Source organism: Suricata suricatta, chromosome 12 (assembly GCF_006229205.1).
Source record: "Suricata suricatta isolate VVHF042 chromosome 12, meerkat_22Aug2017_6uvM2_HiC, whole genome shotgun sequence".
Lineage (NCBI taxonomy): Eukaryota > Metazoa > Chordata > Mammalia > Carnivora > Herpestidae > Suricata > Suricata suricatta.
The window spans coordinates 3681711-3696369 of NC_043711.1; the positions used below are offsets into that span (position 1 = coordinate 3681711).

At 53.1% G+C, this 14659-nt stretch overlaps 1 protein-coding gene across 1 annotated transcript in view; it reads right to left on the reverse strand.

Annotated features, from left to right (window-relative positions):
- Nucleotides 1-14659, reverse strand: part of SAFB2 (scaffold attachment factor B2) — a 30202-nt gene that overhangs the window by 5611 nt on the left and 9932 nt on the right. The window contains 8 exon segments of the mRNA XM_029916456.1: nucleotides 425-688; nucleotides 3244-3335; nucleotides 4510-4640; nucleotides 8652-8764; nucleotides 8851-9000; nucleotides 13511-13611; nucleotides 14124-14173; nucleotides 14597-14658. Coding sequence (XP_029772316.1) covers nucleotides 425-688; nucleotides 3244-3335; nucleotides 4510-4640; nucleotides 8652-8764; nucleotides 8851-9000; nucleotides 13511-13611; nucleotides 14124-14173; nucleotides 14597-14658 — 963 coding nt within the window.

The following is a 14659-nucleotide window of genomic DNA, read 5'->3' on the forward strand; positions in this document are numbered from 1 at the left end:
CGTAAGGCTTTTGTTCTGCTGAGCAGCGCATGAGGGAAAATGACAAGGGACCTCTGGACGGAAAATGGCAGAAGGCGAAACTGGGAACGAAAGGCCTACTTCTGGAAACCATCCCCTTAACGAAAAAAGGTGTGCGTGGCGAAGGATGTCTCATGGACCGAGGCCGCCTGAATATGCCACTCTTCAGAGTAACAGCTCCGACAGAAGCACCCCGTCGCCTGGCTGCATCTTCGGTCTTCTTTACGTGGGGTTCAGCGGTGAGGACCGAGGCCTCAAACACTGGACCACTCGCACCCAAGCCACATGTGCACGCACTCACATGTGCGGCTGGGCGCCGTGGGGCCATGGGAGGTGCTGCCGGCCAGACACCAGTGCTGATGACCGTCCTGTCGAGGCCGACGGCCACCCCTCGCGACCCTGACCCTTCTGTCTCTGGGGAAACACGAGGCAGTCGCCGAGCCTGGGCTGGCAGGAGACTCGCTCGGGGAGAAAGGCGGAGTGCCCCTGGGTGGGGGGACCAGCGACCCGCCAGCCCACCAGGCCCTACTCACCGCCGCCTCTCCGTCTCTCGGATCTCCCGTTCCCGCTGCCTCTGGCGCTCACGCTCCCTTTGCTCTTTGATTTTATCAAATGACAAGATGTCTCTCTTCTCCTTGCTTTCCGATTTGCGATCCTGACTCTTGGAGCTCTGTTTACCAAAATCAGTTTGTTAAGGTCAGGAAAATGCAACAAACGCAGAGTGAAAGTTCCAGTGGCATATCTCTTCTGTCCCACATGGTTTCCAGGAAGGCCCAGCGGGCAGCTCGGTTCGCCCACAGCCGAGACGCTGCCTGCTCCAGAGCGCCGCTCTCACACGCTGCCGACAAAGGGCATCGGGGAAGGGGGAGGGGGACGAAACCCCACAAGACCTAGAGGCAGAGTTCCCAGCGCAGCAGAGCCCAGGACGCGGTGGTCTAGGACAAGGCCTGGCGGGGCGGCAGGCACGCTGCACGCACAGCTGCATGACGGGCCACACTCCTGAGCCGCTGGTTGGGGCCTCAGCAGGCGGCCTTCGAGCACAGCAGGCCGAGGCTGCTTTCCCGTGGAAGCGCACTCCTACTCAGCTCCGGCATATTTACGGGCAGCTTCCGCGCCACTCTCATTTCCGGGAGAGGGCCCGGAACGTGAACCGCGCAGGGGCTAGGACACCCACGCCGGCCACCATCTCCCTCCCAGGAAGCTTTACAGCGTGGGACGCAGGGGGGCCTGGGAGACATTTGAAAGCAATTTCCTTGGCTTATTCTCTTAATTACCTCGTGCGTGGTGGGAGTAGTGGGGGAGCAACCCGAAAGACAGGCAGAAATTCTGAACATAAATTTTACAAAACATAAAATCAAAAAACAAAACAAGGGGGGGGGACACATAGAAAGAGGACAATCTCCTCTAAGAAAGACCACAACCCAAAACACCACGATGCCCCCCTTCGCCCAGATGACAGGCAAGGTGACCCGAGTCTGATCACAGGTGCTGAAGATACCCAGAGTGACCAGGCGAGGGCGGCCTTGTGCAGAGGCCGGAACGGCACCTGGTCTGACCCTGAGCCCTGGGCTCACCCCTCCAACCTACAAGCAGCCAGGGCACCGGGCGCAGCCATTGACTGCATTGTGTCCTGCTGGCTTCCGGAAGGCCACTTTGCTAACACCCATCACGAAGAATGACGTCCGTGCCCCTCTGCACCTAGAAATCCTGTCTGCCAAAGGGTGTGCGCACAAACATCCGCCATAGGAGTTCTTGGCAGGGGACGAGAGACGACCAAGCGTCTGAAACCAAGGCCCTGGCTGAAACGGTCATGGCGCGGCCGTAAACACAGCTCCGAAAAGAGAAGAGCAAGGACACCAGTGTACCCTGGGTGGCTCTCAAGGGCGTCACGCCGTGCTCACATGCTGCACGATCCCGTGTGTGCACACTCAGAACATTCTAGGGAGGGAACAGACACCCAGCTTTCCCAGGGCTGGGGGCGGGGCGGGCCGGCGGGCTAGGCCTGACAGGCAGCAGATCTCTGGCGATGGGCTAGTCCCATGCCCTAGTGGTGCTCATGGGAGTCCACACAAGGAGCAGGAAAGTCCCGGCACCACGCACGTACCCATGTCCCCACTCTGGCTTCAGTACTGTGCCACAGGGACACAAAAGGACACCACTGGGGGAAGGGCACACAGGACCGCTGTACTATTTCTGCAACTTCCTGTGAAGCTACAATGATTTCAAAATCCAGTGTACACGCCGGTGCTTAGCCGGTGCGTGTCCGACTCCCGACTTCCTCTCAGTTCCAAGATGGAGCCTGGCATCGGGCGCTGTGCTGAGCGCAGGGCCAGCGTGAGATTCTCTGCCCCTCCCCCCCCCTTTCTCAAGAAGAAAAGGAAGTGTGAGGAGTCCCCGGGAAAGCAAGAGGCTTCTGTCCTACTTACACTGTCACGCTCCTATACTATCCGAATGTTCTCATCATGCGTATGTTACTATTTATTTTTGATCTCAGAGTTAGTTAGGTGGTGAGATTACGGTTTATCTAGGCTCTCTTTAGATTTTCTATTTTAGTGTCTTTGTGGTTTTCACGTAGCCCTAAAGGAAAATGACACCAGGAAGGGATGTATTAGGGAAACCAAACGTTCATTTCCAAACTGTGCCTCAGCACCACGAAGCCCCCAGACGATACTGCTAGCTCGGCGTCCGGCAGAAGAGGCCGGCCCTCCTCGTGAACGGCTCGGCCAGAACCCTCGGCCGGGAAGCAGGGGGTTGTTTTTCCGAGGGGAAAAAACGGGAGTCACTAGCTTGTCCGGCTCCGCTCTCTGACAGTGCAGGTCGTTTTCCAGCGGACCCTTTTCTTTCCGTTAATGTCACTGATGACGCAATTGCCTCAAGAGAGGAGTCAGCTCCCACTAGGTTAACCAAAGAGTGCAACCTGTGCTCTGACTCGAGCAGCCCGGGTCCTGCCCCTCGACCCAGGGGTCGGCTTTCTGGGAATCAGTTCTCCTTCTAGAGGATGGTGTGACCTGACGAGGACTCCTCGAAGGCTCTACACAACATGGGAAGTGAAAGCATTCAGTGTTGTTTTGAAACAAGCTGTGGAACCTTACTCTGCGTCGGTCCGTTCCGTCCAGTGGCTAATGGCAGCCGTCGGGGCGCAGCGAGAACTCCTACGACCGTGACGGCGGCCGCTAACCACCCTCGCTCCCATCCCGTGGACCGGGGACGGGAGGCGGTACTTACTCTCTCTTTGGACCTGCTTGTGGTTTTCACGCTAATGACAGGCTCGCCTTTCGATTTATCCATCACGACGGTCCGTTCCATTCCTCTGCTTCCTTCAGAAAAAAAAAAAGCCGTCTATGAAGCCTGCTGATGCCCCCACTTGCAAGGCAGCAGGCGGGCAGACTGGGGGTCCTGCGGGCCCTCGAGGGACTGACGCGCACCTCTGGGCCCGGCGCCCCTGCTCGTCCTGGCTCTGACACGAAGCAGGCGCCACCCACACGCGGCAGCTGGCGGGCCTCGGCGGCCTCCGCTCACCTGGCACGCAGCGGCTGGGACTCCCTCACGTCTCGGAACCTAAGTCGAAGCCCAGGTGCGCTCTGCAGCGCACACGCTTCCAACCCACAGGCTGCCTTTACCCTCGCGCTAAATGCTGGCGGCTCCTGGGTAACCAATTTTGACTTTTATTCCTCCTCCACATCCTGGAACGCTCAGCAGAATTCAGGCCCTCGTGTTAGTAATCGGATGGCTGGGCTTCCCGTCACTCAGCCACAGCAGCGAAGCCTCCAAACAGCCTTCCCTCAACAACACAATAAGCGGCGCCCAGCCCCAGGGCCACCGCCGAGGTGGGGAGATCTGCAATACTTGAGGAGCACTTTAAAAACACGTTCCTCACGAGACCGCCAGCAAATTACACCAAATGCTGAAGATCTAATTTGTAATGCGCTGTACCCAGTTCCAATGCTCCAGATGGCTAAGTTTTGTTTGTTTCATTGGGGGGGAAGGGGGGAAGGCGCGGGGAGAGAATTGGTTTTATTTTTTCCAGAAAACATTCCACGGAGCCTCATGCAAATCTGAAGGCGCGGAACACAAGGAACTTTCACGAAATGCCAAGAGGCGACACGCTCTAAGTACAACTGCGTCAAAGGACGCAGACGTTCTGAGGTCCGCACTTTCTGGCTGTTCCGCTCTCCGGCTGTAACGCACGCGCAGGAGAAGCCCGACCGCGCGCCTGCCAAACTCGCCGTGTCCCTTATAGGAACCAGGACGTCTCCGCGCACATCTGAGCGCGATTCTGCCGAAAGACGCCCGGAGGGCACGAGGCGCAGTCGCTGAGCCGCCCGCGAGCGCAAGTCTCCGGGCAGAGACCCCAGGTGTGTGACGGCACCAGACACTCCTTCGGGCCGCGTCACCGTCACAGCTGCCTGTCGACAGAACCCGCGGGCCCCCAGCGGCACACCGCCCTCGCTCGATCCATGACAGCCCCTGCACCCACCAGGCCCTGCTCACCGGATTTGGTGACTCTGGACCGATTCGCAGGTCCTGGTTTTGGCTCCTCCTCATCCTTTTCTTCCTTCTTTATGTCTTCGAGCTTTTTTTCCTCCTTTTTCTCCATCTTCTCTTCCTTCTTGATCACAGTTCTGTTTAGAAACGCAGTTATCACATGTGAGTCCCCAGGACCCCCGCGGCAGCGCACAAGTCCGCACAGCTCTCGGAGACTGTGGGTGAGGATGTCGCCTTGGGGGACAGAGCCCTTCTCCCCCTCCGGGGGTCCCTGCCGCAGCTAGAACCAGAGGACCGAACTGAGGGCTGGTGGCACTTTGTCCCACCTGCTCGGCGCACGGGGCTGGGAGACCGGCACGCGGGCACACACACGAGAAACCCCGCAACTGCATACGAACGCACATTAAAAACTATCTTCGAGTGTTTCACCGTGCGTGGAAGAAAACAATTTTTCCAAGTAAATACAGTATAAAATAGAGTAGAGGGGCGCTGGCGGCTCAGGCGGTTGAGTGTCCCTCAGGTCATGATCTCTAGTGTTCGAGCTCCACTTTGGGCTCTGTGCTTCAGGTTCTGTCTCCCCTCTCGGCCCCTGCCCTGCTCATACTTGGTCTCTCTCTAAATAATAAACATTAAGAAAAATTTCAAAAAATAAAACAGAACGGAGCCCTGAGATGAGGGCGGGAGGGGGCGGCCACGTGCCGCAGCGGGCACACGGCAGGCTACCGCCCGGCTGGGGCACAACCCGCTGCGCCATCTCAGCCCGAAGGCAGCTTTGCTCCAGCAGTGAGAGACGTCCCTGCCGCCACCAGACTCGGCTGCCGTGCCGGGTGGTGAAGCCTCACATACTAAATGCCCGCCGTGTGCCGGGCGGGGTCCAGGACGGGAGAGCCAGGCCCCCTGGGGTCCCTAGCCAGGGCTCCCCACACTGCCGCTCCCCTACAGCCCAGGCTGGGCTCAGCCGCTCACTCTTACTCCCGCCTCAATTTCCCCGCACGTCATCTTTTAATTTTATTCACTGTGAGAAAAACCTCATTTAAATTTTTTAATTTTCGTATTTTTATTTTTGAGAGGGAGCAGGCAAGCAAGCAAGCGAGCTTAAGTGTGTGAACTGGGGAGAGGGGCTGAGAGAGCGAGCGAGCACTCGTTAGCATCTAAAGCAGGCTCCAGGCTTAGTGAGGAGCCTACTTGGGATTCTGTCTCTCCCTCTCTCTCTCTCTCTCTCTGTCCCTCCCCTGCTCACAATCTTGCTCAAAATGAACTTACCAAAAAAAAAAAAAAAAAAAAAAGTCCAACCCTCAACCCACTCAAGGTGCCCTTATTAAAAAAATCTTAAATGTAAACACACACGATTGATGGAGTGTAGCAGAATCAAGACCTGCTTTGTGGGGCGCCCGGGCGGCTCGGTTAGGCGTCCCACCTCTGCTCAGGTCATGGTCTCATGGTTTGTGGGTTCAGCCCTATGACAGGCCCTGTGCTGACAGCTCAGGTTCTGTGTCTCCCTCTCTCTCTGCTCCTCCCCTGCTCACACTGTTTCTCTCTCTCAAAAACAATGTTAAAAAATAAGATTAAAAAGAGAACCAGTTTTTTTTTAGCATATTAGTTTCGCTAAAACCAACAAAGCCTAAACCCCAAACTCTGTCCGCTGTCAACTTACTCAGTGAACGTCCCTGTGACGGCCACCACAGGCCCTCTCCTGACAACCGGTGGGCCCCACTGCCTGTCCTGCCCCACAGCCTGGCACCCCCGGGACGGCACCAGAGCATGGCAGCACGGCACGTCTCCCTCAGGTCTGTGCCGGGCACTGCCCACAGATCCACGGCCACGCAGTCCATGTCCCTTCCCTTCTGACAGGGACGGAGATCGCTTCTGGAGACGTGACTACAAATAAAGCCACGACGAATCACACGTGGCGCGCGTCACTCGCTATCCTGAGGTGGTGCCTTCTCTCTCCAAGGAGCCCCTCCCACTCGTCCTGCACTCACGCGGCACCTCCTCGGTTAACACAAGTTAAAAAAAGAACTTTCTAAAATACAAACGTATTCGGACGCAAAAAGGCTGGAGGGCCACGAAGCGGGGGCCGCCTCGGGCGGCGGGCTTGTGCTGGCCACGCGCGTGCTGCCCAGAAGCGGATCACGCCCAGCGCCCTGCCCACCCGAGCCGGCGGAGCCCAGCCGCTTCTCCGGGAGTTTCTCCTGCGCTTACGCTGCCTACCAAACCTAGAACGTCTTAAAATGAAAGGAAAGGTTAATGAAGGTGCTTCCTGGAAGAAAAAGATCCGCTCAAATCATACTCCGACTTCCTCGACCTCCTGGTCAAATCACTGAAGGCAGTTTGGTGCGAGCACCCCAAGTTCAGTGCCTGGTTAGCGTCGCCGTGCGGGGGCGCCGGCCAGGCCCAAACCCTGGCCCTGTCCCTCCCTGGCCGGGCTGTGCGCTCCTCGACTGGGCAGTGCCCGACCTGGAGCCCACTCCCTCTGTGACACCGCAGTCTTCCCGGGGCCCGGGGCCCACGCGACCCCCCCCCCATGCAGGTTAGCTTGTGGCCGTTCCTTCCTCTCGTCCAGACACATCTCACCAGGTGGTCAGGAAGTCAATGAACGAAACGGATTCCCAAACACCAAGAGTCCCGAGAATTCTGAACAGCTACTGACATTTGACAAATACGGGTTTAGAACTGCGGACAGAACATGTCTCTTTGGAGAAGCTGCTCACAGAAGTGCTGGTCTTGCTTGTAAATACACGGAGGCTACTCTGACCCCCAGTACTCACGGGCTTACAGATCCTAATTTAGAATGAAGACTGGCAATTAACCCGTTAAAAACGAAGTTGAACCTTGAAGTATTAATGAATCCACATATCCACTCAACGATAAATGTTCTAATCATAAAAAACAAAGGCAAAACTGAATCACTGAGACGGACAGGTTCTCATCAACAGCTTCAGCCTTTGCATCGGGAGTGGCCCTGGGTGTGCAAGTAGGTTGCACAGACAATATGAATAGACCATGCCCAGCACTGAGAACTGTACCACCATCACCAAAACCTACCTTCTCCAGGAGACAAACCTAGGACTTTGCGAAAATTTATAAGCAAGCAATGCCTACTCTGAATGACCCATCTGACCCTGCTTTCGTCTGGGTCAGAGACATAAATCACCATCTTTATAGAAGGTGTCTCAGGCCCACAGTTCCCAAACGTCTGGGCCAAGGTACCCAGGAGGGTGCCACAGTGAACTCGCAGGCTCCCAGAGGTCCCTGATGTTTTTGAGGGACGCTCGGTAATATCCGACGACTGTTAGGCGCCGTACAACCTACCAGTTTGAAGCTTTTCTTTTTGCTATTAGATCAGGGTACATTCCTTTGGATGATGCTATGTTTTTTAAAAGTGGTTGTGATAAAAGCAAGAACCAAACGAACACCAGGATCTGGATCAGAAAACGATTCCAGGTCTGAGAGGCTGTGCGAGGACCCTGATCATTAGAAGTGAAATAAAATTCTCATTCTTTCGGGCTGCCTGGGTGGCTCAGTCAGTTAAGTGTCCAACTCTTAGTTTCGGCTCAGGTTATGACCTCAAGGCTTCGTGGGTTCAAGGGTGGCATCAGGCTCTGCACTGGCATTGCGGGGCCTGCTTGGGATTCTCTCTCTCCCTCTCTCTGCCCCTCCCCCACTGGCGCAGTCTCTGTTTCTCAAAATAACCAAATTTAAAAAATTACAGAATCATTCTTCTTCCATTTTCTGTTGTTTTTTCCCCAACAGACTACCAACTGGTTTGGACACAAATGCTTATCAAGGATCCTCTGAACACACGTTTTGGAGTTCTGTGTTACTTCACTTGACAACTCTACTGAAAGAGAACACTCAAGTGGCAGCAAGATGTACAAACTGGATGCTTCCGTGAGCAGCTGGCGAGGCAGCGGGGAGAGGGGTCGACCCTGTGGCCGCCACCTGCCCTCTTCCCAAACACTCCCAAGAGAACGGTTAAGAGAAAAGTCTTAACTGTTTTTGCTAGGTGAGCTTCACGCCCAGTGCAGAGCCCAATGCAGGGCTTCAGCTCACAACCGTGAGATCAAGACCGGAGCTAAGACCAAGAGTCAGACGCCCGACCGCCTGAGCCCCCCAGATGCCCCAAGAAAGGTTTTAAATCACTTTACTTTTCAATTTTGATCTCCACGGGATGATGTCTGTCAACACTAGATACTTTTTCCTTCTTCACTTCACATTCTTTTCTGTCGGACAGCTTTTTCCCAGCCGGTTCATTTTTGGCCTAAAACACAAGACGGACAGAAATGGCTCACGTCCAGGCCTTCCTGCTTGTCAGCTCCGAGGGCCACGGCAGGCGGGCGGCCTCACCTTCTCGACGGAGATCATTCTTCCGTGAAGCTCAGTTCTGTGCAGATGGCTGATGCACTTTGTGGCCTCGTCAGGCGTCGACATGGTGACAAACCCATAGCACCGAGCTCCAGGACTGCGGGCGTTGGTCACCACTTTGGCCCCGACAACCTTCACGAGAAAGGGCACGCTTATTCTCCCGTACAGATCACCACACAATCGGTCAAAACTGCTGAGCGGTTAACTGATCACCAGAAGTACTTCCGCTAGTGTTTACTTCTCCAAAGATCAGTAGTTCTCCATGACTAGTTACCCAAGTGGTTCTAATTCATCCTATGAAAATACAATTGCTTTCAATACAAGAGCGGCCCTCAGAGGGGCACAAAACAAACAGGGAAAGCTAAAGACATTTAAACTTCACCAACCACAACTCAGTAATTAACCAAAAGTCCTTTCCACTTGGATCATTTTCTCCAACTGGATTTCAACTTCCAGACAGGCTGGCATACCAAGTATTTACCCTCCTGCCGCCTCCAACTAGAAAACTGGAGGAAAAGTGGGCAACAAGGGTTTGCAGGCCGCATGGGATGGAGCTCGGCAAGAGGCGACACGCCCAAGCCACGCCGGCTGGTTGCTCGGCTCACTTCCTAGACGCCCCAGGCCAGGACCCGGAGAGGAGGGCCGGGAAAGGGGGGCAGGGAGCGGCGGCATCCTGGAGCTGAGCACAAGTCAATGTCAGAAGAAATCAAGGCAGCGAGAACTCAGTACCGAAGAGGCTGCCCAGAGACAGCCGCACATGCGAGGAGCCTATGGGAGGCTATGGAGAGAGCCACCCGTGAGAGCAGAGCACGCGGTCCGCGGGGATCGCTCAGGGCCTCCAATGAGTCACGTTTTCCACACTGAACCCAACAGCTAGAATGGAAAAGCTCGCAATCCATGGGGCATTAGGCGAGAATGCAGAAGCGTGCTGCCCCAGGAGCCGGACTAACCTAACAAACCTGCTCTAACAAAGCCAGACAGCAAATCTGAGGAACAAGCAGAAGCTCAAGAACATTCACGGGGACACACCAACAACTAGAACTAGAATGCATGTAAATCACGATGTCTGACGTCCGATCAAAAATTACCAGGCAAGCCCAGAAGCAAAAAAGGACTCTAACGAAGAGAAGAAAGCAAACCAACCAATAGAGAAAGACTCAGAACTGACTCTAGTAATAGAATTAGTGCACAATGATATTAAAATTAGGTTTAGCTATATCCTAAACCTTCAAGAAGCGGGAGAAACCACTCAGCATGCTGGGTAAACACACAGAAGGTATTTGAAAATACCCAACCCGGAATTCTGGCACTAGATAATACATTATAGAGGATGGACAACAGACCTTGCAGAGAAAAAGGTAAGAGAGCTTGAAGACACAGCAAGAGAAGCTACCTGAAATAAAATGGAGGCAAAACAAATGCCAAAACCAACCAGAGCAACAGTGGGCTTTAGGGCAGCGCATGGGTTGTCAAAGGCAAGAAGCACAGGCGAAACTTGGTGGACGAAACTCCAGCACATTTGCGGCAGTGAATCCCTCCAAGCCAGAGATCAAGAGACGCTTACAGGTAAGCCAGAGGAAAAAGACACCCAGGCCCGCTATGGAAGGGTGGTGAGACCACAGCCACAGGTCAGACGACATGAGCCAGAAGGAAGGGGGCAGCACTGCTGACTGGAAAGAAAACCCAACCAATCTGGAATCTGGCATCCAGCGAACACAGCTTTCAAAACGGAAGCAAAAGAATGCCATTCCCAGACACACAAGAGCAGCAGGAATTGATCGCTGGCCAGCCTGTACCTTAAGAAGGGTTTAAAGATGGAGTAAAATAATACCCAGTGGGAACTCAGATGTCAACAAAAGGGAATAAAGAGTACCCCAAAAGATAAACAGGTAGGCAATTAAAAAACCCAATTTTTCTTATTTATATATCTCTTTAAGGTGTAGGCATAAAGCAGTATTTATACACACAAACAGGCCAATAATGAACTGAACTGCGTTGTTCATAAAACAGAACACAGACCATGACAGCGGTGCACTGTTACAAGGCTGGCTCGCCTCCCAGGAAATGGAGTATCACTGAAGGATACACTGTGCTCCATTGAGTCTTTTTTTTTGTTTTGTTCTAAGTTTATTTATTTATTTTGAGAGGAATGGGCGGGGGGGGGGGGTTATGCACAGGAGAGGGAGAGAGAATCCTAAGCAGACTTCTTACTGTCAGCACAAAGACCAACGTGGGGCTTGATCACATGAACCACGAGATCGTGACCTGAACTGAAATCAAGAGGTAGATGCTTAACTGATTGAGTCACCAGGCGCCCCAAGCTGAGCCTTTAATAGAATTTAAATAGAATTTAATAAAATTCCTAAATGCGGCCACCAGAGAAAAATGTTCTAGTTCAACCAACAGTGAAAAAAGAAATCGGGTTCAAATAAAAAAATACCTTGAGACATATGAAAAGTAAATATAACACACACAAATGACGGGATGCAGCAAAAGCAGCGAAGAATAAAGCTCACTGTGAAAGATGCCCACATCAAGACACAAGGAAAAACTCAAATAAAGCAACCGAATTTTACAAGCCCCAGAAACCCAACCATGGGAACACTAGTTACAGCTAGGGAGTGACAAATCATAAAAAACACTCAACTCAAAAGGCAGCAAATAAAGAGAAGGAAGCCAAGAAACGGATCAAACACACAAAGCCAGAGCAGACTTAAACTTGACTCTGGGAGTGCCCAGGCTCCAGGCCGAAGCTCCCGCACAACGTGCTGGAGCCGAGGGGAGAGCCACGCTCGGGGCAGCACGCAACAGCCCTGGGTCAGGTCAGTGTGAGCAAGCCCTCTCCTCTCTCTGGACTCAGGGTCCCCGCATGGGCACTGACGATGGGGGTGGGGTGGGGGGCTGCTCCGGCATCTCTGGCTCCCAGCAGACCCTGGAGGCTGTGTTCCCGCCCGCAGGTGTGGTGCAGCCCTGCTCTCCGAGGCCAGGAGAGCCCCCTTCTGTCCAGAGCAACTCACATGGGGCCAAAGGGGATGGGCTTTCCTGAAGGGGACACAGATGTCACTTCTCTCAGAGGTGAAGTTCCCATTCTTCACTCTCAAGGTCAAGGAGCTGAGCCAACTGTGGGGTCATGTGACCTCCCCACCAAACTAATTACCCTTGCAAGGACATCACTTCTGATGACAAGAGCGCAGAATCCAAGACCCCCTCACCTGGCCTTGCCCTCTGCCCCCACAGCAGCCTGTGATTAGTTCATCCCACATACAGACTTGTGCCACAGCTCTCGCCCACAGCCAAGACCACGGGCAAGGCCAACTCATGAATCACTCGGGCTTCACGTAAGTAGCACTTATTCAGCAAGGTGCACTGAGTGCCCACCCACAACTAAATCTGGCGTCTCCCCCAAACGCTGAAGGCCTGCTGTGCCTTCCCTAATAAACCCCTCGGGTGTTTGTATTTACTTTTCTTTCAATGTTTATTTTTGAGAGAGACAGAGAGACGGAGACAGACGGCAAGCAGGAGAGGGGCAGAGAGAAGCAGACACCAGGATCTGAAACCGGTTCTGTGCCAACAGCAGAGAGCCCGATGCGGGGCTCGAGCTCACACGCTGTGAGACCACGACCTGAGCTGAAGCCCCCCGGCGCCCCTGTCGCGTTGACTGCATTGACTGCTTACACGGTTTCTTCACAGACTGCAAGGTCTAGGAGGACAGCAACCTTACAACTGCTGCTGCGAATCACAATTGGTGCCTAATTCAAGAAAGTAACTGATGAACAGGCTATAGCTTCACAATTTTAAGCCCTTCTGAAACATTCACTGTGAAGAGAAATTCATCTTACAAACACTGCTTCTGGATCCCGTCCACCTAAGTCACCGGCACACTTGCCGACTCATCAGACACAGACCCGAGCGAAGGCGTGCCGCGGGCACCCACGTCTGCGAGGCTCTGCCTGGGTCCCCGGCGGCTTCTCCACACCCGCCCCCTCTTGGAGGGCCACTCCCCACAGGCACCCACAAGACCAGGGTAGGCCCCTGCCCTAAAATGAGACGCTTCGCTATCTAATTCCAGGACAATGGGGTGTTTTAAACATCCTCAAGTCTTTGGAAGGCTTCTGAACTGTACTATTTTCTTCCTGCCCCTGTGGACAGCGTATTAGTTGATTTATTTTTAAACCACCATCGTGTTCCAGTTCTTGAACTACGTGTTTAAAAATGCTGGACTATTTAAAGTTAACTCTTCACTTACTGTTCAGGAAAAAAACCCAACACGCCAGCTTGTAAGTTTTACACGGGCCAAAAACGCAGCAGGTTCTTTAAGAGAAGTCAGAACGAACCACAGGAGTGTTCAGTCTGCAGCCGCTTACGCACGTTTGCGGTGACGCGCTGAGCCGCCAGTTGGCTGTTCCCCCCTCCCCCCACCCCCGGGGGGGAAAGGCCGCTACCAAACCAGGGGGGCCTTTTCTCCCTTGCAGTTTCACTCTTCGTACATATGGACGTGTGCATGTACGTATACGTACACGAGCCTCCAAAACAGAAAAGACCATCGACCAGATTAACAATAGAAAAAAGAACTCCCCAAACTCCCAAGTTTATTTTTCAATGCCAAACAGAGGCTGCGGCAGGCCCGTCAGGGAGCACGCACCTTCCCATACTTGTTGAACAGATTCTTCAGATCCGTGGCGCGAGTCGTGGAGGACAGTCCGCTGACCCACAGGTTCCTGCCAGAGCTGCTGCCGGGACGACCTGGGGCAGGAGGGATCGGGTGAGGCTTCGCCTCCAGGCCTCTCGGGGAGCACCTCGTGCCTCAGGACGCAGCCCTCTCTCAAACCCCAGCCGCATCCCATTTCTACTCTTCTCGGTTAAGAATTTAATTGCTGCTGACACCCGGGAGGCCAAAGATACGGACCGCAGAAACAGTTTCCCTAAGGAATCATCAGCTCCAGTCACTTACGAACGGAGACGAATCCTGATGCCCAATTCCCAACCAAGACGGCAGTTTCTACAATCTCGTTCCGTTATTACAATGGGCAGAACAGGACTTTCACACACTCATTAAATGACACCCACAAGAGAGGGAGCAGCCTCGGAGGCTCAGCAACACGGAAGTCCAGTCTCCCGAGGTAACTGTTAGGTGGAACTTCCGGTAATCCTCAATCAAACCAATTAACCAGATCCCAAATGTGGGTGCTTGCAGGCCCCTCCCTCCCCAAATAAGGGACCCACTGGGGCTCCGTGCCCTGTAAGTTAAACCATACCTTTTTCATCTTTAATGATTGGCTTTATATCTTTTTCTTCCTTAAAAGAGCTAGAGACAAAAGTTAATGTTACTCACACAGATAAAAAATGAAAGAGAACCAAATTAAAAGTATGGTATGTGCTAAAACTGAATACCTACCAGAAAATTAGTCTGAAATAAAATCTTAAGACACCTTTGCAAGCTTTTATGGGAAATCTGACCTCCAAAATACAACGTCAGATTCTTAAAAGTCATTTGGATTTAGCAGAAGATAAACAGTTAACAATTTAAGAACACAACCGTGATAGGTTGAGAAAAAAGAAAATAGAATCACCCATTAAAAATACACAGAAAGGAATAAAACATTGCTTAGAAGTAAACTACAATTGCATCAGTCTGGCTGGCCAATTGCAGAAAAAACAGCTTATGTGTGTCATTAAACGACCAATGAAAAGGAGATAGCGTCTGGTCTAAAACTGAGAAAAAACAAACCTCATTTTCTGATCAGCGCCCTCACTGGCTGAGGACTCTTTAGGAGCCGGAGGGACTTCATTA